Source organism: Oreochromis niloticus, linkage group LG12 (assembly GCF_001858045.2).
Source record: "Oreochromis niloticus isolate F11D_XX linkage group LG12, O_niloticus_UMD_NMBU, whole genome shotgun sequence".
NCBI lineage: Eukaryota > Metazoa > Chordata > Actinopteri > Cichliformes > Cichlidae > Oreochromis > Oreochromis niloticus.
In genome coordinates, this window is record NC_031977.2 from 14,572,242 (window position 1) to 14,597,123 (window position 24,882).

General features: G+C 40.0%; 2 protein-coding genes and 1 non-coding gene across 9 annotated transcripts; 2 read left to right on the forward strand and 1 right to left on the reverse strand.

Annotated features, from left to right (window-relative positions):
• Nucleotides 1-17,018, forward strand: skic3 (SKI3 subunit of superkiller complex). Its single transcript, XM_005457489.4, is given in 42 exon segments — nt 1-60; nt 1,474-1,570; nt 1,688-1,784; nt 1,787-1,830; nt 2,075-2,166; nt 2,330-2,405; nt 2,501-2,647; nt 2,894-2,992; nt 3,143-3,251; nt 3,351-3,491; nt 3,602-3,700; nt 3,843-3,967; nt 4,147-4,233; nt 4,379-4,482; nt 4,609-4,735; nt 4,860-5,039; nt 5,181-5,305; nt 5,392-5,642; nt 5,784-5,886; nt 6,597-6,779; nt 6,922-7,060; nt 7,148-7,226; nt 7,703-7,764; nt 7,851-7,907; nt 8,002-8,070; nt 8,397-8,471; nt 8,700-8,841; nt 8,967-9,060; nt 9,188-9,265; nt 9,367-9,491; nt 9,590-9,713; nt 10,322-10,546; nt 10,755-10,827; nt 10,945-10,998; nt 11,219-11,330; nt 11,696-11,824; nt 11,924-12,048; nt 13,815-13,979; nt 14,629-14,781; nt 15,294-15,424; nt 16,431-16,554; nt 16,711-17,018. Coding segments are annotated over 41 exon segments (4,692 nt in total). The 5' UTR covers nt 1-60; nt 1,474-1,480; the 3' UTR covers nt 16,789-17,018.
• LOC109204587 (uncharacterized) lies at nt 16,869-24,758 on the reverse strand. Of its 7 annotated transcripts, none has more exons than XM_019365922.2 (3): nt 20,433-20,454; nt 20,106-20,312; nt 16,869-17,948 (listed from the first exon to the last, which is right to left on the reverse strand). In XM_019365922.2, the coding sequence occupies exon 3, from the start codon at nt 17,916-17,918 to the stop codon at nt 17,235-17,237; it is 684 nt and encodes a 227-aa protein (XP_019221467.1). In that variant the 5' UTR covers nt 17,919-17,948; nt 20,106-20,312; nt 20,433-20,454; the 3' UTR covers nt 16,869-17,234. The 7 variants fall into 7 exon arrangements, with proteins under 7 accessions (XP_019221467.1, XP_003452709.1, XP_025767775.1 ...); XM_025911990.1 differs by lacking the exons at nt 16,869-17,948; nt 20,433-20,454 and adding exons at nt 20,960-21,660; nt 21,926-22,092 and having other exon boundaries at nt 20,107-20,312; XM_019365918.2 differs by lacking the exons at nt 16,869-17,948; nt 20,106-20,312; nt 20,433-20,454 and adding exons at nt 20,506-20,566; nt 20,960-21,660; nt 21,926-22,092.
• Nucleotides 22,326-22,399, forward strand: trnai-aau (transfer RNA isoleucine (anticodon AAU)). Its single transcript has one exon. It is a non-coding gene; the product is annotated as a tRNA-Ile (tRNA).
• Nucleotides 24,759-24,882: the final 124 nt, after the last annotated feature.

Genomic DNA, 24,882 nt, shown 5'->3' on the forward strand with positions numbered 1-24,882 from the left:
TCTACTTCCGTGTCAGGCTGTGTCAGCTGGAGAAGGCTACGCAAGCTGTCAATGTAAACAGTAGGTGGTCCAACTTTTATTGTTTTTTTTTATTTTTACGCATTTTCAAAAGGCACAGGGATTAAAGTTAACTCGGTCAATTGAGAAAGTTGAATATTAAGTGTATATCATGGTTCTAAATTTACTTGCATTCTAAAATATTTTATGATCGGAACAAGCCCACAGCTCAAGCTAATGTTGCTCACTAGCAGCATTAGCCGACAGCCATCTACTAATATAGATAGATAGATAGATAGATAGAACTTTATTAATCCCTCCGGTAGGTTCCTCTGGGAAATTCAGTATATAGAAATTCACTTCAGACTCCTGCAATATTGCAGGAGTCTAACATGAACCTCTTTTGACATACACTGCTCAAAAAATAAAGAAATGGAAATACAGGAATTTTTAAAAACGTTTTTCCTGCTCATGTTTCCTGGCTAATGTTAGTGTCAATACTGGAAGCATGAGGCGACATCTGCACCTACAGAGGTTGTAAAGGTAGTCCAACTCTTTCAGGTTTGCTCTGTCTCGCAGCACAATATCAAGAGCATGGAGGAGATTCCAGGAGACAGGCAGGAGGGCTGGTCAGGGCTGGTCAGGGCCGTAGAAGGTCTTTAAACCATCAGCAGGACCAGTATCTGCTCCTTTGTACAACGAGAGACATGATGAGAACAGCCAGATCCATCCAGGGACCATACAAGTTGCTGAGTACCCTCTTGAGTTGCTGCAGTGTATGTTTTTGTTGCAAAACTGGACTAGCCTGCCCCCCCACTTGGCTTTTTGGGATGTTTTTAGCTCTCTGTAGGTTAATATTTTCAACTTCCATCAAACAATGTGGCGTAATCTCTTCCCTAACACACGACCCAGTCCATATCAATATAAATATGCAGAGAAATTTTAGGCTTCAAACGTTTTGATAACACTTATAGTTAGGGCTGGATCAAGTGACCCTGAAACTTTGCTTAGTTACAATGCAATAGACATAGGTTGGCTGTGAAGGGCTTTCTGCGAATCACTGACCTCACTTCTTTTTCACTGTGTCTATACACACAGACTGAAATGCGAAGTCAATGCATATTACTGCAAATGCAGTACGTCTTTTTTTGTGTGTTTCTTCCCTCACCTCCAACCGGTCCCATCAGATGGCTGCTTCTCCCTGAGCCTGGTTCTGCCAGAGGATTTTTTCTTGTCAAACGGGCCAAGTACTTGCTCACAGGGGGTTGTCTGATTATTGGGGTTTTCCCTGTATTATTGTAGGGTCTTTACCTTAAAATATAAAACTAGCTTATACAGGTGACTGTAGTAGTGATTTGGTTCTATATAAATAAAATTGAATTGAATTTTATTGATTTTTTTCCCCATTGAGATCTGATCATTGTGTAGAGTTTTCTGTTTTTTTGAAAGGTGAATTGCTTTGTTGTCTCTTCATAGCCACAAGATGTCTAATAAAGAAGTGAAAGCTGCGCTGAAAAGTGCCAGAGAGGCCATTAAAAACAAAGAATTCAAAGAAGCTCTAAAACACTGCAAGGTAAAGTATCTCTTTTTGTTTTTAAATAACAGTAAGTTGAAAATTTAATATGCTCTTCTCAGACATACTAGGAATAAAAATGTAAAATTGACCTTCCTTTCTGCATTGTGGGTTTAGACTGTTTTGAAAATTGAGAAAAACAATTACAATGCTTGGGTCTTCATCGGCTTGTCAGCCAGTGAGCTGGATCAACCGGATCAGTCACAGGCAGCCTATAAAAGGCAGTGGAGCTGGAGCCGGAGCAGCTGCTGGCTTGGCAGGTAAGGTACAGAATGTATTAGTTAATGATAACTGGTCTTTCTAGCCATTTAATACTACGCTACTATGATCAGTTAATTTGATAATAATAACCACTTTAAATTACTTCAGATTTAATCTGCATGCCTCTTATGAATTTTTTTTCTTTAAAAAATAGATTCATCTTTACTCAGGATGTTATCCCGTATAAAATACCTCTGTCCTCTATTAATAATGCACAGTGTGAATATTTGTTTTTTCTTTAAGGGCTTGGCAAATTTGTATGATAAGACTGATCAGTGGGACTTCAAAGTTGAGCTGCCTAATGTCTACCAGAAACTTGTTGAGTTGTATGCAAGGTAAGATATGGAAACATTTTATTACCTGAAATGTTCTATAACTATATAAAACAGATAAAAAATAATGATTAATGAAAAATCAAATTGAAAGTAATTAATACACTTTGACAGTTTGCAGAATATTATGAGGTTACTGATTTGTCATCATGTTCTCGATTCGCAGCTCAGACAAAAACAAATGTTATGAGGTGATCGACAAACTGACAGAAATTTATGAGTCTGACAAAGAATATTTAAAGGTATGCAGTTTCAAGACTAATGAAAATAGATTGTTTTGCATATGTGTGTGTTTTATGTTTTTAACACATGTGAATATGTTTATGTGTGTGAACAGCTGGCCAGGGTTTGGCTGCAGCTCATACAGCTGAAGGAAGAGGAACCCGTGGATAAGAAGGAGTTAGTGCAGCTATTGCAAAAGATGACCCAGCTCCTCTCAGACTGTCTTAAGGAGGTGGAGCAGGATAGTGAAACTCAGCAGCATGTAAGACTTCCAAAATGTGGACTTTTAACTTTTAACTCACCATTATGTTTCCTTTATATCAAACACTTTACAGTACTTGAGATTCCATGTCTTCTAACAAAATCCAATGTAATAGGCTGGCTACTGCTGGCTCGCCATAACTTCTACATATCATAACCACCCACTGATTAAGAGAAGCAAAAGTCTTCATGGTGTTTCCTACTGCACACACATCAGTGCTGTTCTTGGTTTCTTTGTGCTTATCAGTTAATCACAGCATTTGAGAAAGCTCTGGTTCTCATCGATCCTGTACCAGGAGAGGACCACAAGAAGGTCTCAGCTGACTATGTCAAATGTCTTTCTCTAGTAAGTGCTGCATCTTTTATGTCTAGCTAACTATCACAGAAACTTAAGGATCATTAGAGTCTGGAAATGTTTATCCAAAAAGGCCAGCTCATTATAGGTAGTTATGCTTCTCAAAATGACCTGTTAATCATGAATCTGGTCTTACTGCAGCTACCACAAGAAGAAGCCAGAATGACTGCAGCATGTCAGTCCATGATTTCCCTCTACCCCAACCAAAGTTATCCTCTTGAGGTTCTTTGTCATCATTACCTTAAAACAGGTAAAATAAAAAAACAAAACAAATCCTTGCCTTTTTGTACTCATAATGGATGTTCATAAATGGCAGAGTCATATGTATCTTCTTCTCTTTTCCCCAAAGGAAACTTTAATGAGGAGGCAGTTAGCTCTTTCTCCCGCCTCATGGATCTGGTCCCTGACAGTGGATTGGGTCATTTGTGTCTGGGGACGAAAGCATTGCTGGAAGGAAGGTATAAAGATGCCATTGATGACCTTACACAAGGTGAGTTGTCACAGTAACAAACAATGTAAAAAACATACCTTAACACTTTATCCTTTAATATGTGCTCTTGATGGTCATGGTTCATTATCTGTCTCCTCCACTTTTACTAGGATTGAAGAAAATGAGCTCAACTACAGGATGGTACAGTCTGGCTGAAGCCCAGTTTAAAATTTACAGATACGCTGACAGCGCTACATCATGCTCACAAGGTACATTTAACTGTGTCCACTCAAGACATCACCAATATTTAATTAAAAAGAGAGTGAATAAAAAGGGTCTTAAGCACTGACTTTAAAGATCAATGTCTTTAATCCCTAAAAAGACACTTCAGTGTGTGTCATTTTTTATTAGGTTTGAATGTGTGTGACTCTGAAGAGAAAGAGCTGAGGATCAGACTTCTTCGACTAAAACTAGAGGCTTTAGTGAGAAGTGGAGGAGAGAAAGCTGGAGAGCAGGCTTTGGAGACATTTAAACAGGTAATGAGTTGGTAAATGCTCGCTTTAACCAGCATTGTATAGCTATAGTATTTTTTAATTTTCTTGCATATTTTTATGTCTAATTCAGTGCATAAAATTGTTGTGGAGATTGTTAGAAGCTGTAAAAAGTTGATATAAGATCAAAGGAAATGCCACATCTGTGTCTGTTTGTTTTTTAGATTCCAGAAGCTGAAAAAGACCCGGTTCTGTTAGCCCTTAAAGGACGTGCATACCTTAACAAAGGACAGACTGATCAAGCACTTAAGGTTGAAATTAAATGAATACTTACTGATTCTGTCAATGAAAACAACATATTTCTGTTATTTTAACTAAGTTATGATTGCAGGACGCGAGGAGTATGCGTCTGGTAGTGATGGACTGGCCAGCATTAAACTAGTCTGTCCTTTATAGGTGTCATCAGAACTGGTGGCTTCCAACCCAAACCTAGCCCAAGGATTGGCTCTGAAAGGACTGGTGCACTTTGCTAAAGGTGAAAAGCAGCTGGCAGAGCAGAGGTAAAAAAAAAAAAAAAAGACAAATAAATCTTTTTTAATTCATACTTTCTATGGCAGTCTACTGTCTTAAACTTATGTAAAAGAGCCCATTTGCATGGCTGTTTTTTGAATTTTTTTTTTATGTAGTTTCCTAAAGGCTGCAAGTCAGAGCCCAGACTGTGGAGAGTATTTTTTTTTGCTTGGACAGCTCTACTGGGACATGGGAGAAGAGACCCGTAAAGACCGGAGCAAAGCTCACACACATTTGCTGAAGGTTTGTGAAATTATTATTGAAAGTGTATGTGGTAGGAAAGGTGAATTCAAGTGCTAATGGGTCAGTCTTTGAAAATAAGAGGTTAATGGCATTTTAGTTTGAAAGCTTTGTTTGTCCATTTCAGGCTGCAAAGCTAGATCCACACCTTGGCTGTGTATTCCGCTACCTGGGGCATTATTATCGGGACATTGCAAAGGATTATGGCCGTGCACAAGGCTGCTACAAAAAGGCCTTTCAACTGGACAGTGAAGATGTGGAGTCTGGCGCTGCCTCGGTGGATCTCAGTATGGGGCAGGGAGACATGGTGAGTTGTCTTGGGGGTGAAAAAGTCACCAAATTCTGAGAATTGGGTGTCTTGTTTGGCTCCTTGTTATTGCTTATAGTCTCCTTACAAGTTTTTCCCCCCTGTTTTATGCCTTCTTTCTCTCTTTGCTGATTGACACAGGACACTGCCTTAGCCATTCTTCAGTCTGTGTTAGAGAAAGCCACTCCAGGCTCGGCTAAATGGGCCTGGATGAGACGAGGCCTTTACTACCTGAAAGTTGGAGAAAATCAACAGGCCATAGCGGAGTAAGATTTACACATCTGAGACAACTAAATTTATTACCACGGTCTAAGTGTATAAGTGCTGTTGAATATTTTATTTATAATTTTAGCCTGCAGGCCGCTTTAAGAGCAGACCCAGAGGACTGGGTGTGTTGGGAGTGTTTAGGTGAAGCATATCTAAACCGCCGGAGCTTCACAGCAGCTCTGAAAGCTTTTGGTAAAGCCCATCAGCTTCAGCCCTGCTCCATCTACAGTGTCTACCAGGCTGCTGCAATCAAACAGACTCTGGGCAAGTTCAAAGAGGCTGTCGCAGAGTACTTGCTGATCACAGCAAAGCAGGACTATGTCCCTGCTCTTAAAGGTAAGTGAATGTTTCATTGTACCCTTTGGATGCACTTTATTTGATTTAATGTAATCTATTAGCCATTTTATTGCACATCTTCTGGGAGTGATATGTCTAAATCTGGGCATTTAATTTTACTTAACATGGTCTTTTATTCAGGTCTTGGGGAGTGCCAGCTGTCTCTGGCAAAAAGTTTAATGCAGGACTGCAGAGATGGAGGAGCCACTGACCTCATTCAGCAAGCAATACAGAACCTCTTCAGGTAATGACGACACACTCATTCAACCCCCGAACCCTAGAGGCTCTATATATGACATTTGTAATATTATTATAACAGCAAACAGGTACTTGCTAGTGAAGCTATGGTGGAGTAATGGTCCTTTTGCAGTGAATATACTGACATTTGATCTGTGTTTTGTAATAGGAGCTCCTCTGGTCCATGTTTTAGTAGGCAGTATGGCTGCTGCACATTAATGGAATGTGATGCTGAAGCAAAGAGTGTGGCCTCTGACACTAAAGCAACATATTGTAATGATTTAGTCAGGACGAGGTCACTTTAGCTACCTAAAAGGATATTTCACTTCATACTTTTAGGGAGGCTCGCTAGCCTAAGAAGGAGATGGTCACTCAGCAGATCAAGGCAATATCTTAACAAACTGCATATGTTACAAAATTAAAATGACAAAAATTACTCTATATGGTAAAAATTAAGATTCAAATCAACAAAATAAAAGCGTGTTCATCCTTTTTCTTGACTAATCTATTTATTATACCACTTGACATTATTTGGCAAAAGTTACTTTATTCCAACACTTATCTTGTTGCTGGAACAAGAAGAAAGGGCAGCTCGGGGGATGGTGTGGCCATTGCGTTTACTGTAGGGCTGTTCCTCGATGCTAAATCTGGTGGTTCTGAACATTATGCATAGCACACTTAGTCTTTTTCTAAGATTCTTTACTTCGTGATCTCCAGAGCTGTACAGCTGCGACCAGACCTTTCCTGCTTGTGGAAGCTGCTGGGCGATGCTTGCACTGCAGTTAGCACCGTCTCCCCAAACAGAGCCACGGTTATAGTGCCAGCCCTACTTGCTGGTTTAGATGCCAACACTGAGAACCAAATGCTCAACCAGGCCCAGACACTAAAAGTCGGCGAGAGGTATGGCCATTATCATATCATTATAAGGCTGATAATGCATAAGAATAGTCAGTTACTATATATTTGTGCTTTCTTTTACACTGCTTATCCTACCTGCCCCTGTTGGCCAAGCAGAAATTGAAACTGATATGTTTTGCCACAGGTGCTATGCTCATGCTTTGAAGCTGATGCCTGAAGTTGCCAGTCTTTGGTATGACTTGGGGCTCAACTATTATCACCAGGCCAGCCTTACACAGAATGACCAGAACTCCCCAGCTATGGACATAGAGAAGGCCCAGCAGGTTATTTGACGAATCCTGTACAACATCTTTGCATTGTGTGTTCCAGAAAGAGATCTCTATCTCATGGTCTTTTTTTTTTTTATGCAGTGTTTAAAAAAAGCCATCATGATGGACAGCAGCAACCACAGCTACTGGAATGCCCTAGGAGTTGTTTCCATGAACAAAGGTAACGACATTCTCAAGTAACGGGTATGTTTTTAGAATAAAAGCCTGTATAGCTTGTTTTATTTCCCTTGTCTTACACTTAGGAATGAAGCAACATTGTACCCCTGAAATCTGTTGAAAGCTCTGCCTGTTATTATTTCAACATAAAAAGAGTCAAAATGTTGTGGCATTTGAAAAATATCTTTATTTCTCTGACAAGAGTACTAAGGTCTCTCAACTTAATGGACTTAAGTTTGATATATATGTTGTTAAATTACAAAAAAAGCAAAGCAAAAAAGAAAAGCAAATCTTATAAATAAATTTCATTTCATTTAAGTCACCTCAAGATTTTTAGTCTAATAAAGAAAAACCTTGCAGTTTGCAGTTCACTTTAAAGGAGTCTTTCTTTTCTTTTATTACAATGATAAATAATTATATACTTCTAAGCAATCTTTATAAAAAAGAACAAAATATTTTCTCCTTCTTTTCTCACATCAGGTCTTGAGAACTATGCTCTGGCTCAGCATTGCTTCATCAAGTCCATCCAAGTTGAGCCTAATGTACGTACGGCACATTTGGTGTAGAGATCAATAAAGTATTAGAAAATATTCTGCTGTTTTTATTTGACTCTTATATCTCATTGCAGAATGTTGTGGCCTGGACAAACCTTGGTAGCCTGTATCTGAAGAAGGAAAATATAGAGGTATGTGATTACTTGGTTTGTGCTGTATATTTCTTCTGTTTTTATCATAGGTGGATGACATTTTCATTGTTCAAATGTGGATTTATTGTTATAGCTTGCACACGAGGCCTTCAAGATTGCTCAGTCCTTGGAGCCACTTTATGTCAACTGCTGGATCGGACAGGTACCACTCTCAGCATTTATTGATAACTTGAAAGCCTCCAAGCCAAGAAATATCACATTACAGACAATGGTTCACTGTAGCTGATGAATGTATACTATTTCTAATAAATGCATATACATTCAAAGCCACAGCTAGCCGAGTGAGGTGAAATTATTCCTTGGGCTGTATTTTTGGAGTAGTAAGGAATGTGAAAGACATCATTGCTCGGTGAGGGAGCTCCATAAAGTTTGATTACACTGAAAGTACTGGCATAACACTGTGACTTTTTTTGGCCTCTTTGTCTTTATCTGTCTAAATTATAGTTTCATCCTTTGTCCTCCTACCAGGCGCTGATAGCAGAACGCGTGGGAAGCTATGACACCATGGATCTTTTCAGGCACACCACTGAACTCAGCACACATGTGCGTGACCTGCTATTGTAATAACCACTTATTAGCAAGATAATAACAGTCTTTGCTTCACCTTTCTTAGTCGCTGTGCTTAATTTTAAGCTCCAAGCCTTTTAGTTGTAAGGATATTGTAATGATGGCATGGTACAACACAAAATGATGTTTTGCTTTGCTCTGTCAGACTCGATATTCCCTTCATTTCTGTCTTTCCTTATCAATCCTGACATCTTTCTCCGTTAGATGGAAGGCGTGAAAGGATATGCCTTCTGGGTTTGCTCCACGCTGCTGGATAAGAGCAACAGAGACTCAGAACTGTACCGTTACAACATCGTGCAGATGAATGCCATCTCTGCTGCTCAGGTGGCACTCAGCAAGTACACAGGTACATCATGTCTTGCGTGCTGATTTGCACACAGGATCCACAGATGTCGTGGTTTTCATTTAGCTTTGCATGTGTTACTGGCAGACTTTTTGGGTATTTGTATGGTTTTTTTGCATCTCTTTCAGAGAGGATTCAATCAGATCCTGATGCCTTCATTATGCTGGGCTATCTGAATGAGCATCTGCAGCTGAAGAGACAGGCCTTACAGGCTTACCAGAGGTATAAATTTGAAATACAGTTACTGTCTCTGCTTTCTAATTGATGAAGCAGTATAACCGAGAAGGAACATAATGTTATATATATTGGGTTTTCAATTGACCTTTTGCAATCCAATATGCTTCCTCAGAGCGGTTGAACTGCTTCAGTCCATGTCCTCTTCAGAAGAGTTGGCATTCTCTCTGGGCAGCTATGGCCGTGCATTGTGGTAACCAGCTGTCTCATTATCATATACTTAAACTGTTTTTTCAAATTTCTTATCTTTTATCCTAAATGTCACTTTTTTATGTTCCACTCTGGCTTTTCCAGCACTTCAGGTCAGTGGGAGGAGGCTGTGCATGTTTATAATTCCACTCCACTGCAAGAGCTCAGTGACCTGGTTGGGTTGGCTCTGGCCTACTGCAAGGCAGGACTCATCTCAGAGAGCATCAGCGGTAAGGACTGGAAAACACCAAAGTGAAGAGATTTCATATGTGTTTACATATCAGTGGGGCTGTGAATAAACTGCTGCATGTGTGTGTGTATATTATAGCCTATGAACGCGCCTTGGCTGTGGCTTCTAGTGAGAAGGAAAAGGCTTATGTACTGACAGCTCTGGCCTTGCTGCAGCACCAGCAGGGTAACCTAGACTCAGCCAAGACTCTGCTGTTTAAATGGTGAGTCGTAGTGAGTGTTTTATGGATTGCACTAGTTTTATGTCCTATTTATCTGTCATTTTAATAAATAATGTTGGTTTTTCCCATCATTTATTTTCAATATTTGCTAGTATTAAAAAAAAGATCAGAAAGCTTTATTGGTTTTTGTTTTATGTTTTAATGTTGATTGTAAAAAGAGCTTGTTTCTTGCCAGTATTGCTGAACCTGGAGCACAAAACATTTGAATCTCCTTGAATCACTTATATTGTGCTGTATGGTTGGGTTGGAAGAGCTTATTTTATTGTGCACATACTGTTATTTTTCAGGTTTAGACTTGCCACAAATGATTCCTATTTTTTATTTTTATCTGCACGCCACTGGGAGTCTGTGCCCAGTATCTACACATAAGCTCTGGCTGTGTAAACCATAAAAATAAATCAAAAATAGATATGTGTGATAGGTTTCTACTTTAAAAATATGCTGTTATTCAGGAAAACTGTCAAGAAAACAATTTAATTATGTCATGGGAAACATTTTGAAACCATCTAATGATAGATAGAAATAAATAATATTTGTACTAGTCTTGAATTTAAGCTGAAACTATTTGTTTTTACTTTTTGTTCCCATAGTTCGATGTTAAAGGAGCCGATTTCAGAGTCCCTGGTTTGCTTATGTGCGCTCGGATTGGCCCACCGCGATGCTACACTTGCTGCTGCTGCGCTTACTGAGCTCCTAAAGCAAGGTTCAGCCTCTGGGAGTGCTATCGAGCAACGATGTCTACTCACCTGCACCTTGTTGGCTGTGCAGGGGAATTTTAGTGCAGTGCCAAGGGAGGTTTCAAGAGCTGTGCACAGGTATTTCCCTTTAATGAAATTTGCATTAATGATAAGCTTTACCTCACCTCAAAAAACAAATAATTTTGCTGGTATGTACTCTGTTACACTATGTGCATTTTATTCTACACTCTAGTGATCAAACAAAGCAATCAACCACAACTGCAACAACCCTGGACACTGCAGCAACAGATCATAAACTTTCCATGTTTTCCTGATTTATTTACAGCAATCCTGGAAATGCTTCTTTGTGGGCGCTTCTGTCCAGAGTGGTTCCACAGTACTACCCTAGAAAGGCAAATGTAAGGCTGTGTACATACACAAACATAATGCACTGCAGGCTAAGCCTAACAAATCAATTATGCTCAAACACATTTGGTTCATTGGGGTTCTTGTTTTTCACTTGTTTCATATCACAGGGTGGTGCAGTAGCTGGCCATGTTGCCTGTCTCTCCAGTATGACCCAAGGAAAGGTAAAAATGTGACTTTTATCTTATGTCTTGTGTTCTCCGGTAAACTTTTTAAAAAATCTAACTGGCCCGTTTAATTTAGTAGTAATTTCTTTTTCTCAGTTTTTGTACATTGTAGATATATTTTAAAACTTTTAACAACCGAAACATCCAAAAGGTATATTTTACTCATGTATTCACATTGTTTGCATGTTAAACGGTTGACTTACTTGTGTGACTGCAGAGGGCGTTGTTGTACAGTGGAGTGAACCAGCTGGCCAGTGGCAGACACTCTGGAGAGGACAGTAAGAAGAATGCATTGAAGACTATGCAGAGAGCTGTGCTGCTCTGTCCTGGTAAACACACACATCATTTTATTACACACGATAAGCATGATATTCTTTTTATTGTCTTTTAAAGCTGAAAATACAACAAATACAAAAATATAACAAATACATTTATTTAACTTGTTAAAATTCAGTAATTTAGTACAGTTCTAGTGAACTATGTCGTATATGCGGGAAATATTTTGATAGGATAGAGCAGGATACATTTCCTTTCCTTGCCAGGAAAGTTTGTTCATGTTTATTTATATCAGTGGAGTGTAACCTTACCTACAATGGAAAAATGGCTGTTTTGCATTTGACATTTATTGAAGAACACGGGTGTGTGAGATACTTGCTTATACGTATTTGAGTTGTCATTCTGCTCTCTACTTTAGATGATCCAGCAACGTGGGCCGGATTAATGGCTGCTTGTTACACCGAAAACACTTCCTGTTATCTTTCTGGTTCTGCTCCTCGCAGACAAGCGCTGCAGCAGACCCTTATGTCAGTGGTTTCTGAGAAAGGTATGCTCACTGGTGCTCTTTTAGTGTCGCCCGATTTGTGTGCTTGTCTCTGCGTATTTGACTGTGTAGCTAACACCTTTTTGCGGTTTTGTGTCTCAGTGCGTAGTGTGGATGAAATAGAGCGGCCTCTAGCTCAGGCTCTGGAAGGATGGGTGCTACAACAGGCAGTGACTGGTCTCATGCTGGAGGGACAGCTAGAGCAAGCAGAAGTCCTATGCACACAGGTAGGATATTGGGGACTCGCACACACTGTGTGCACACCTCTAACTTTGTCTCCAAAACACTCTGAGGTAGAGCTGGGCGATAAAACGATAACGATATGTATTGCGAAATAACTTTTTCTCGATAGAAAAATTAAACTATTGCGATAGACCTCATCTCTCTTGTCCTCTTAAAAAAAAAAAAAAGAACAGCCAATCCAAATTAAGTAGCGCAGAGCCGAACCAATCACAGCCGCAGCGTCACGTCACATGACTTGTTACGTACAGCACAAGCGCCAAGGCGCACATGTGTATTTGTTTTTGCAGCCGGGCTGCCCGGGTAATGAAGGAAAGGAGTTTGCCGACTAGAGAAAAATCAACCGAGAGGGTGAGCGAAGGTTACCGAAGAAAAAACAGATGATGGTTCCAATGCTGGAGAGATTGTCAAACGGAAGGGCCACAGAAGTTCCGTAGTGTGAAGGTATTTCGGCTATTTCGAGTCTGACAAAAAACAGAGTAGCGCGCACTGTAAATTGTGCCGAAAGCAAGTCTGGATATACAATAAAGCGGTGCATGCTCAATCTCTGACTGAAAGCGCTAATTCGTCATTCGGCTTTTGTCAGACTAAAGTAACTGTTAAAACTGTTTGAAAAGCTAAGCTATACAACAAGGAGAGATTGATGCTACGTCCACACGTACCCGGGTATTTTTGAAAACGCAGATTTTTCTATGCGTTTGCACCTTTCGTCCACACGTAAACGGCGTTTTCAGTCACTGAAAACGGAGATTTCTAAAAACGCCTGCCAGGGTGGATATTTTCGAAAACTCCGTTTTTGCATTTACGTGTGGACAAGAAAAACGGAGAAAACGCAGCGTCAAAGGTGTGCGTCTTTTTTGATGTCACACTGTGCGCCACGTTATTGTTTCGGTGAAATGAATTTCTACAATACTGTTACTGTTAATTGTACTCTCTGCAGTGTTTAAATGCTTACATATACACACATAGTTACTGTCCCTCCACACATACGACTCGGTTCTGTTTCTATGCCCCATCTTTGTTTACTATTTCCTACCGAGGCTTCTAGACTTCTGATTGGCCAACATTTCTACACGGTTAGGAATATATCGCCACCTGTTGCTTTGGCATGTTCCTAGCAGCGTTTTCCTTCATTTCTGCGTTTACGTGTGGACGGGATTATTTTTAAAACGAAAACGGAAAATCTCCGTTTTCAAAAATACCCGTGTACGTGTGGACGTAGCCTGAGAATTTCCCTTTAGTTCTCAGTTTATTTGATATTGACAAAAGTTAGTCAATTTTGTCTGTTCTTCTGTAAAACGACCTAAGATTTATTTTTAGAATTAAAATTTTGTTTCTAAGTGGAATTGACAATTTAGTGGTCTGTTTTGTTTGTTCTATTTTGAAACTTAAACGCTTTAGCGGCTGCCTTTTGTGTAGTTTACAATATTTGCCTTTATCTGAAACTGAAGTCTCATGTTCCTTAAGTACATCTACCCTGTTGAACTTATTATGGGAAATAAATATTTTAATTAAAACAAGCTGCTAATTATTTCACATTTTACTTGTGAGCAACGGCACATTTAAATCTTACAAATATAGTTATTTGGCTTATATCGTGATATATATCGTTATCGCCTGAAATGAAAAAAGCATATCGTGATATGAAAAAATCTTATATCGCCCAGCTCTACTCTGAGGTACACTGAGCTGAGCTGTCCCTCAGATAGCCAATCTTGTCCATTCTGGTTAATATGTTTTACCTTTATCACAGGTCTTGAATGTGTCCCCTGAGCACGCAGCAGTGATGTTATCACTGAGGCAGGTGCAGTGTCAGCGCCTCCTTATGACTGATGGTGGTACTGTCCTCCCAGAGCCTGTGTTGGAGCAGCTCAGCAGTGCTGTGATGATGAACCCTACCAACCTTGGGGCATGGCATGTAAGTGTTTACATTTACCTGCTTATCCATTTAAAGTTCTCCAGCAAGGCTAGAGTGACTAAGTGATGATCTCTTCTTTGCTTTCAATTGCCAGTATTTTAATTGTAAATTTGAATACTGCTAAACCATGTTGTTCACATGGACACATAGATGTGTCAAAAGAAGATAAGACAGCATATTGGAAAAAAATGTTTTGTTCTCATGCTAAAATTATGTTATTTTTCTCCTCTACTGCCATTTTCTCTTGCTTTCACTGAGACTCTGAACATTCTTTACTTCACTTGAAAACCTCAAATTTCTGCACTTAACATCAAGTAGTTGCTACCAGTAACAGGGTAGCAGCAAAAGCCTTGAACATATTGGCAGCTGGTGCTACCGTGTTACAGTATATATGTGGAGAATGAAAAATATAGCATTTGAGCTTCACTATTAATATTATAATGAAAATGACAATATTATGTAGTTATAAGGATTCTTCTAGCCATGTTATCTTTTGATTAGATGAAGATATTGGCATCTTAAAACAATAATTATGCTTGTCCTCTCATATCCCCCCCCCCCCCTGGTCACTCAGTGAATTCTTGTCTCTGTTCCAAATCATCTTCATTTATTCTGTGAGTCCTCTGCTCTTCTGCTCCCCTCTGCTCAGTGGCTGGCTGAGGTGTATCGCAGCCAGGGCCTACTGGTTCAGGCGGTCATGGCTTACAGACAGAGTCTCCAGCTGGCCTCGCAGCTTGGCATGCACAGCTGCCAGGTAGCCAGCCTCCTCCGACTAGCCCTGCTAGCTCTCGGGCCTTGTATGGTAAGTATATGTTTGGGGTTCAAATCAGGATCTACAACTTTAAGGTGTCAAATTACAGCTATTAAAGCAGGATTATACTGTAGCAATACAAACCAAAAATGTTATATTGCATTATTTAGGGAATAATGTATTTATTTGTTCCAGAAGTAGCATTTTAGCAATGAGGACTCAGTTGTGTTTCATAAAAATTACAAAATTCCATGAATATGCACAAAAAGCCAGAGTCGGCTCTTTTTTACATCCCTGTCAAGTAAGGAGAGATTCAAGGTAGAGGAGATAAAAGATTGATGAATCATAGGATGAGCAGCCAAGGCTAAGTGGCTGACAAGAAGCTCTTGCTAAATAGAGATTTTTGCTTGTATCCAAGACTCCTGTGAAAGTTGCTGCATGTGTTATGCATGTTGTTTGGAAATAATATAGCTTGACGTATTACACCTTTACTAGATGAATTTATTTTGTGTAGATTTCTCTTTCCTAGTTTTCTCTGAACCATGTATGATCTGACTTCTAAGGTGGGTGTCCCAGGAAATGACTGGAAGGACTTGGTGCTGGAAGCTACTACTGAGGTCTTGAAGCTGGACTCATCCCCTGTGGCCCTTCTTTTCCAGGCTCTGCTCCAGTTTGTGACAAAGATGGCTGCTAGGTCGGTGCAGCTCCTTATGCTAAGTTTATTTACGTACATAGAGGTGCAGGTTGCAGTGCTGTTGGTCAGCCCACATAGCCATGCAAATGATTTTATCCCTGTAGATGTTTAATTTAACGGCTTAAGTGATTAAATGAAGCATAAGATTCTTAAAACTTCAAATCCATGCTTCCATCTGTCTTTTTAATATATTGGTACTTTTGGAACTGCAAAGCAACATTTTGTGTCCTGGTAGTATTATAGCATTCTGTCACCCTCAGAGGACTGCCAGGACGGTTAATTAGAGTACATTCATGAGAATGCTGAGCTGAGCAAATATGCCAACCATGACCTGGCTAAATTCCTTGAGAAATGCTGCAGAAACTTCTGTGCCAAGCATAATCACAGTATCAGGAGCTCTTTTCATTTCACGTTGTATATATTAGTTAATACTGATGGAAGAGAGATAACAGTTACAGTATCAGGCCAGACTGAGGTGGAGCAGGTGGAGACAAGTATCAGGGTGATTTGTGACACGAGGATAGCAGATAGTAGTTAGACCTGCTACGACGTACGGACAAAGGCACCAACAAAAAGACAGGAGTCCAAGCTGCAGTTGAATATGTTATGATTTTCATTGGGATTTAACAGAATGGACATGAGAGGGATAGCTCAGGTCGAGTGTTTTGGAGACAAAGTTGGAGAGGCAAGGCTGAGATACTTTGGACATGGGCAGAGTAGAGATAGTGGATACATTAGTGTGCATAATGAACTGCCATGCAGGAGGAAAAGGGGAAGACAATAGAGAAGGTTCATGAATGTAGTGAAGAAGGACATGCATAGGGCTGGTGTACCAGAGGAGCATGCTGGGGATAGGGTAAGATGGAGGCAGATGATCTGCTGTGGTGACCCGTAAAGGAAGCAGCCAAAAAAGGAAGAAAAACATTTACATGGGAACAGGCTGCCTAATGGATAGCAATCATGTTAAACAAGCTTAGCTTGTTCAGGTCTGCTGTGTCTTCTATAGGGAAACAAGACGCTTGCTGGAGAGGCTGGTTTACATTCAAGATATACCAGCAACAGTGGTGCAGGTGGCCAGTTGGTATCTCCTGAGACACCTGCATGCCAAAAACGACGAGGAACTCATGAAGGTGAACATGCAGCTACCTCATTCCTACAGACACCACTTAGGAACATTTGTTTGGGAGAAACGTTTGTGGAAACGGTGACAGCATACACATAGTCCAACTAAAAGTAATTCTTGTGTGCTTGCCTTTGTAATCGTTTACCACCATTTCTTTTTGCAGGTCCTATTGCAGCATGCCAAAATGAACAGAGATGAAAGATTGCTGGAGTTTCATTCAGTCCTCAACTCTTCATCCTGAACTTTGTATCCATCTCATTATGCTTTATGAAATCATGTTGCTTAGCAGGTTTATCACCAGACAAAAACCACCACTAACAGTGGGTCTTTAAATAATGGCTTTAATGGCTTTACATGATCTAATCACCTCTTTAAGTTGAAGTCATGATTGTCACATATTTCAAAATGTGCTTAAAATGCAGGTACCGCATCTACATTCAAAGTGAAATAAAGACATTTTCCCAATATCTAACAATTGTCTCATCTTGATTGCACGTAAACTATAAAAGACAGCAGTGTAAATTAGAATGAGCAGTGACTTTTAAAATTCACATAAAACTTTGTAAACAATATTCAAACATCCCTAAAGTGGAAGAAACAGAAGAAACTTTGAGTCATATGCGTTTTTGAGCTTTTTTCCGACACTCTGCCAGATCATATATGTGAATCCATCCGTGTCACTCACTCTCAAACGCTAACTGGACATACATGTTTGCTCATAAGAATACAGATGTTTTGCCCACAGCCCCAGCATGGTGTCGTGATGTGTGGAGACCCCTGCTGCTGCCTGCGTTTGCATAGTGAACACACGTCCAAAGCAGCAGCACCATACACTACTCCACCCGGGACTGTGCTGGAATGGCTGATGTTCTGAGCCACCAGCTGCTTAAGTTCTGTCTGCACATTGTGTGGAGCCTTTGCAATGCCCACGACTGTCACTCTTTTGGGGTCAAACACACAGTCCTCTTCCAGGCCGCTGGGCACAGCTTTCATCCCACAGTTAGGGGGTACCCAAGCAGTGTCATATCCCTGCGTGCTCCAAGTGTACTGCATAGGATGGTTGTCCTTGTCAATGCGTTTGACACGGCCAACAGACACGCGTAACTCGAGGACCACACGGTCTGTAGGGCTGTTGTTCAATGGATAACGTTCTGCCTTTTTCTTATCACGGCTGACGTACACACCCTTTCCTAGCATGCCCCCCTGCGACTGCTGAAAGCCATTGGCAATGATGAGACGTGCATTGGCAATGCTGGTACCATGGTACATGGTGTAGACACCCTTATCTTTGGGTGCCTGGGAGGCTGTCAGCTCCACACTGGGAGACTCATCATCATAGGTAACCTCCCATCCAAAGAATTGTAGCGACATCCTGCTTCACAAATGGATGCTGTTTAAGCCCTGCAAAGACCAGAAACCATGTAAGGCAGGAACAGTAATGCCAGTAAATTATAACAAATTCAGAAGAGGTTCGGGGCATACAGTTTATTGCACATAGCTCAGGACTTTGACCTCAGTGAATCAGATTGGGTCAAATGTTAATTGTGACAACAGCAACTGCATTGTTAGCTGTACAGATTTCAATATATAAGTCTACGTGACAAGTACCTTGTTTATGTCAAAAACTAGTCTATATTGGGGAAAAATAGCTGAAAATCCCCAAACCTTGACTTTAAGACAGCTGCTTAAAGTCAAATCTACAGTTAAAGTTACATAATGTATCCTAATACTGTAAACCATACTGTACAATATAGTGAATTTGGTAGTACTGAGGATTTAGATGCCCAGAAAAGAACTAACATTATCTGCAGAAATCAAACAATATTTGGCTAAATTAGCGTTAGCCAGATTTTATCCAACACAGTAGGAGTTTAAGGTTTGTCATAAAAACCGAGCACCGATTACTCGCGATAAATACAACGAAACATCTGTACCTTGTGTCGTTTAGGCTGGTTGAAGTTCAAAGTTAAAAGTTAAAGGCTTTTGTGAAGAGCCGTCTGTTCTATTTAACTTCCACTTTCTGTTCAGGTTCAGAATGGGAATCTCCTCCCCTTAACTTTCAGTTTCGTATCAGCCGTTCTAGCATGAAGGGTCTCAAAATAACGCCCTGCACGGGCCGGTTAGCTCAGTTGGTTAGGGCGTGGTGCTAATAACGCCAAAGTGGATCCCCGTGCGGGCCATGACCCTATTCACGTATATTATACTCTTAATCACTCAAAGTGCTTTTAACAATGATCATTTTTAAGCTACGTTATCATTCAAACGGTTAGACTAGAGTACAAAGCACTAAAGAAGTGACCGTATTAAGGAGAGGGAATGAATCAATACAGCATACTACTGCAATATTATATCAATACAGGGACACCAAGAGGGCTCATCTCATGCACCACCATCCTCATATAATTTTAACCGAGTACAGTTTCATTAAATCAGCTCACCTGAAAAACCACCCAACAGTGCACACACTTAGCTCAACAAAGTATCTGATAATTCAGAGCAAACTAATAGCACAGTCACAATGTTGTTGTGTTGCACACACACGACTTCTTTTTATCTAAAGGCAATTTCACAGGCCGCCAGATAGGAGGCAACCTTTCTGCAAACAGTCACAGTCTGACTTGGGCTAGCTGCAATCACAGATTGTCAAAGGTTTGCCAATAATTGCTGTCTAATTTATAAATGCAGCCAGATTTCCAAACATGTTACTGGTTATATTCTCGTAGAGCAGGAAGCTTGCTGAGTGCAAATGTAACAGTTAAATGTGAATTTCTGTCTTTAGACGGCAACACTTTATTATCAGAAACAGATTGCATGTAATTTCCAACTAGACCACATTTAATTTCAGAATGATCAAACTGATTCTGTCTTATGAAAAAAGAAAAATATCTGGCACCATATTTGATCAGTGTGGAGGAAGCGTGATGGTTTGGTAGTGCTTGTGTGACTGTAAAAACAAGGAAATGTATCACTCCATTTTGAAAAGCCACTCGATTTGCTATGGATGCTGCTTGACTCTGGAGTAAATTTCCTCCCAAAACAGCACAATGATCTGGAGCCCAGCTCAAAACTAGACAATCCCGCAATTCTATCCATAATCAATTGTCCGTCACAGTCACTGAAGGTCAACCTTACTCAGGTGTTTAGTTTTTATGAGTCACGTGACATTTTTTGAGCTTCCCCTCAAATGTCCCAGTGATAATGCACGTTGCTTAGATACAATTCTGAAATGAACCAATTTGGTCTCTTTTTAAAGAACTGTATCAATGCTACTGTACTATATTTTATGTCAATTATATGAGTTACATGGATGTTGGCTTGACTATACTGGGAAGGACCAGTATTTTATGTCACTTTGCTGACCAAATACATTATGGCTTTGGAACATGTACCACTAAAAGCACCATATTTTTGTGTTTGCATCATGTACATTGCTAAAGTAGTTTATGTTTAATCACACTAGCTTACAGAAAATTTGAGGTTAGGTTAACAGAGGATTAAAGAGCAGAGAGGCTTGTAGGGAGATATGATTAGCAAATCTGAGAAAAACACCCAGGTCACCTTTTTCTATTGTGTTGATTTCACTTGTAGTATCCTGTAGTACAGCAGTTTCTCCTTTCCTTCCTTCTTACTTTGCATGACTCTCATCGCTCTGTACCATCTGTTAGGACATTTACCTTTGAAAAACTTTTTTTTTAAATTATCTTGAAATTGTGATTTGCCCCCACGTCTTCAGCTTTGCCTGTCGGCCACAGCTTCCAAGACTTTCTGTTAGTGACACACAAATGGGAAATTACTTAAACTTAAAATATTCAATTCAATTCAATTTTATTTATACAGCTTATACAGCTTTATATTGTAAGTTAAAAACCCTACAATAATACATACAGAGAAAAACCCAACAACCATATGACCCCCCTATGAGCAAGCACTTTAGCCACAGTGGGAAGGGAAAACTCCCTTCTAACAGGAAGAAACCTCTGGCAGAACCAGGCTCAGGGAGGGCGGCCATCTGCTGCAACCTTTTGGGGTGAGAGAAGGAAGACAGGATAAAAGACATGCTGTGGAAGAGAGCCAATACGTCTGTTCTAGTTGTTATTTTTAGAAATCATCAGTTTATGGACTTTGATATGACAACAATGATATTTATTGTAATTCTTCTTTTATTTTGGTAAATACAGCAGATCACCTTTCTTGTTTCCTTATAACAATAGCATGAATAAAAATCAAATAATCTAAAAGTGATACATTCGGGATATGAAATTAACGTTTTAATAAAGTAAACAAGACGCATCCAGCATTAACTATTGGAAAATATTGCACCAGCTGTGTCAGCTTTAGTCCGCTGTTGGCCCTACTATGACACATCGGTTGATAAACAGGCACATGGACATCGCCTATCCAGTTTTTTCTACCTTACTGGACTGTCATGGTCTTCCTGGACAGACGTGCTTGGACATAAGAATGCAGAGGTTCTGCCCACACTTCCAGCACTGTTGCTTGATATGTTGGGCGCCCTGCTGTGTCTTTCTCTTGCAAAGGGGACACACATCAGCAGAATCACCATCTCCTCTTCTTGACTTTTTGGATGTTTTTGCAAGAAGCTGCTGAAGCTCTGTCCTTATGGTGGTATCTGGTGCATTTGCAATGGCCACCACAGTCACTCTTTTGGGATCAAACACACAATCTTCCTCCATGCCACTTTTCACAGATGTCATGCCACATTTGGGGGGCACCCAGGCAGTGTCGTAGCCATGTGTGTGCCATGTGTGCTGCATAGGATGGTTGTCCTTGTCAATACGTTTGACACGGCCAACGCGCACACGCAGCTCGAACACCACACGGTTTGAAGCGCTGCAGTTCAATGGATAACGTTCTGCCTTCTTCTTATCACGGCTGACATACACACCCTTTCCTAGCATGCCCCCCTGCGACTGCTGAAAGCCATTGGCAATGATGAGACGTGCACTGGCAATGCTGGTCCCATGGTACATAGTGTAGACTCCCCGGTTCTGAGGTCTTTGCGACGGCTCTAGCAACACACCAGTAAAAGAGGCACCATCGTCTACCACCTCCCAGCCATAGAATTGCACTGACATCCTGATATGAGAATGGCCTGCAGAGGATGAAGAAGATTTGCAGCAGTGAAACACAAGAATGCAATAATTTGCATATTTTGATGAGCAAGAAGAAGAAGGAAAAATCATTCTCACTACTAATAACTACGCTCACTACTAGTAACTCATTGCTAACTAACTACTAATAACTAAAGATGACAGCATGAACTCCATTAAAACGCTTTTAGAACTACCATTTCCTGAATGTTTCTCATTTTTCACGTTCATATTCACATACTGTAAACCTGTGCAATTATTTCTCACTTTTCATGTGTCCTCTTCATCCTTTGTTTCATCTTCCCTTACATTTTGCTCTTTTTGTGTATATTTAAAGACCATCTTGCTGTATTTCTTTGATAGCTTTTCGTACCATAGCTTGCTCTTCCCAGTGTACTTTATTCCTTCCTCATATTCTTAGACTAAATCTCCTGTGTCAGCGTAGTTTTCTTCTACAGCATAATTATGTACCCCCATGTAGAAAAAGGCTGTCTCATAACTACTTTATCAATCTAGCTCAAGGCTGATTAACGTTAAAAACGTAAACCTTACCGTAAATACGGAGAACTTTTACCTGTTTGTGTCCTTTAACTTTCTGATCAGTAGGTTTCGTTTACGGTGTTTGATTACGTCACTCAATGGTATGTGTTTTTTGCCGTCGGCGTTAGGCCGGTTAGCTCAGTTGGTTAGAGCGTGGTGCTAATAACGCCAAGGTCGCGGGTTCGATCCCCGTACGGGCCACGGACTTATCTCTTAATCATTCAAAGTGCTTTTAACAATGATCATTTTTAAGCTACGTTATCGTTCACACGGTTAGACTCGAGTACAAATTACTTTTGCACACTGAGTCTTTGTAGAGCAACTTTCTTGTTGCCAAGTTTGGGGAAAAAATCAACAATATTGATACCAAAACTGGTATTGGTATTGGATTGATACTAGTGTGATAGGAAGATCGATAGGATAAGATACCGTTATAGGTTTAGTATCGGCCCCAGTGTTTACTTGGTATCCAAATATTGCAGCACTACTCCCAGAGCAGCATGAACTGGGTCTAGCTAGAATAATCTTTTCTGGCATCGTTGTAGTTTTACTCAGTTGTATATAGCATTTGTACTCTATTTTTTATCTCATTGTATATTTTATTCTACTGTATATAGTATTTTATTTTATTCTATTCTGTACAGTTGTGTACTGTATTTATTCTTATTTTATTTTATTCTAATTTTTGCTTCATAACTTTTGCACTGTCCACTTCCTGCTGTGACAAAACAAATTTCCCACGTGTGGGACTAATAAAGGTTATCTTATCTTATCTTATATAAAGTGAAGTGGGTGGCCCTATTAGGTAAATGAACAAAAAGACAGGTACATCATTATCACTACATTAAGAAACATATGCCACAGAGCCCAGGAGTCTGACAGCTTCATTAAATAGTATCCGCAAAACACCAGCCTGAATTAATGTCAGCACTGAAAAAGTGACCGTATTAAGGAGAGGGAATGAATCAATACAGCATACTACTGCAATATTATATCAATACAGGGACACCAAGAGGGCTCATCTCATGCACCACCATCCTCATATAATTTTAACCGAGTACAGTTTCATTAAATCAGCTCACCTGAAAAACCACCCAACAGTGCACACACTTAGCTCAACAAAGTATCTGATAATTCAGAGCAAACTAATAGCACAGTCACAATGTTGTTGTGCTGCACACACACGACTTCTTTTTATCTAAAGGCAATTTCACAGGCCGCCAAACAGGAGGCAACCTTTCTGCAAACAGTCACAGTCTGACTTGGGCTAGCTGCAATCACAGATTGTCAAAGGTTTGTCAATAATTGCTGTCTAATTTATAAATGCAGCCAGATTTCCAAACATGTTACTGGTTATATTCTCGTAGAGCAGGAAGCTTGCTGAGTGCAAATGTAACAGTTAAATGTGAATTTCTGTCTTTAGACGGCAACACTTTATTATCAGAAACAGATTGCATGTAATTTCCAACTAGACCACATTTAATTTCAGAATGATCAAACTGATTCTGTCTTATGAAAAAAGAAAAATATCTGGCACCATATTTGATCAGTGTGGAGGAAGCGTGATGGTTTGGTGGTGCTTGTGTGACTGTAAAAACAAGGAAATGTATCACTCCATTTTGAAAAGCCACTCGATTTGCTATGGATGCTGCTTGACTCTGGAGTAAATTTCCTCCCAAAACAGCACAATGATCTGGAGCCCAGCTCAAAACTAGACAATCCCGCAATTCTATCCATAATCAATTGTCCGTCACAGTCACTGAAGGTCAACCTTACTCAGGTGTTTAGTTTTTATGAGTCACGTGATATTTTTTGAGCTTCCCCTCAAATGTCCCAGTGATAATGCACGTTGCTTAGATACAATTCTGAAATGAACCAATTTGGTCTCTTTTTAAAGAACTGTATCAATGCTACTGTACTATATTTTATGTCAATTATATGAGTTACATGGATGTTGGCTTGACTATACTGGGAAGGACCAGTATTTTATGTCACTTTGCTGACCAAATACATTATGGCTTTGGAACATGTACCACTAAAAGCACCATATTTTTGTGTTTGCATCATGTACATTGCTAAAGTAGTTTATGTTTAATCACACTAGCTTACAGAAAATTTGAGGTTAGGTTAACAGAGGATTAAAGAGCAGAGAGGCTTGTAGGGAGATATGATTAGCAAATCTGAGAAAAACACCCAGGTCACCTTTTTCTATTGTGTTGATTTCACTTGTAGTATCCTGTAGTACAGCAGTTTCTCCTTTCCTTCCTTCTTACTTTGCATGACTCTCATCGCTCTGTACCATCTGTTAGGACATTTACCTTTGAAAAACTTTTTTTTTAAATTATCTTGAAATTGTGATTTGCCCCCACGTCTTCAGCTTTGCCTGTCGGCCACAGCTTCCAAGACTTTCTGTTAGTGACACACAAATGGGAAATTACTTAAACTTAAAATATTCAATTCAATTCAATTTTATTTATACAGCTTATACAGCTTTATATTGTAAGTTAAAAACCCTACAATAATACATACAGAGAAAAACCCAACAACCATATGACCCCCTATGAGCATGCACTTTAGCCACAGTGGGAAGGGAAAACTCCCTTCTAACAGGAAGAAACCTCTGGCAGAACCAGGCTCAGGGAGGGCGGCCATCTGCTGCAACCTTTTGGGGTGAGAGAAGGAAG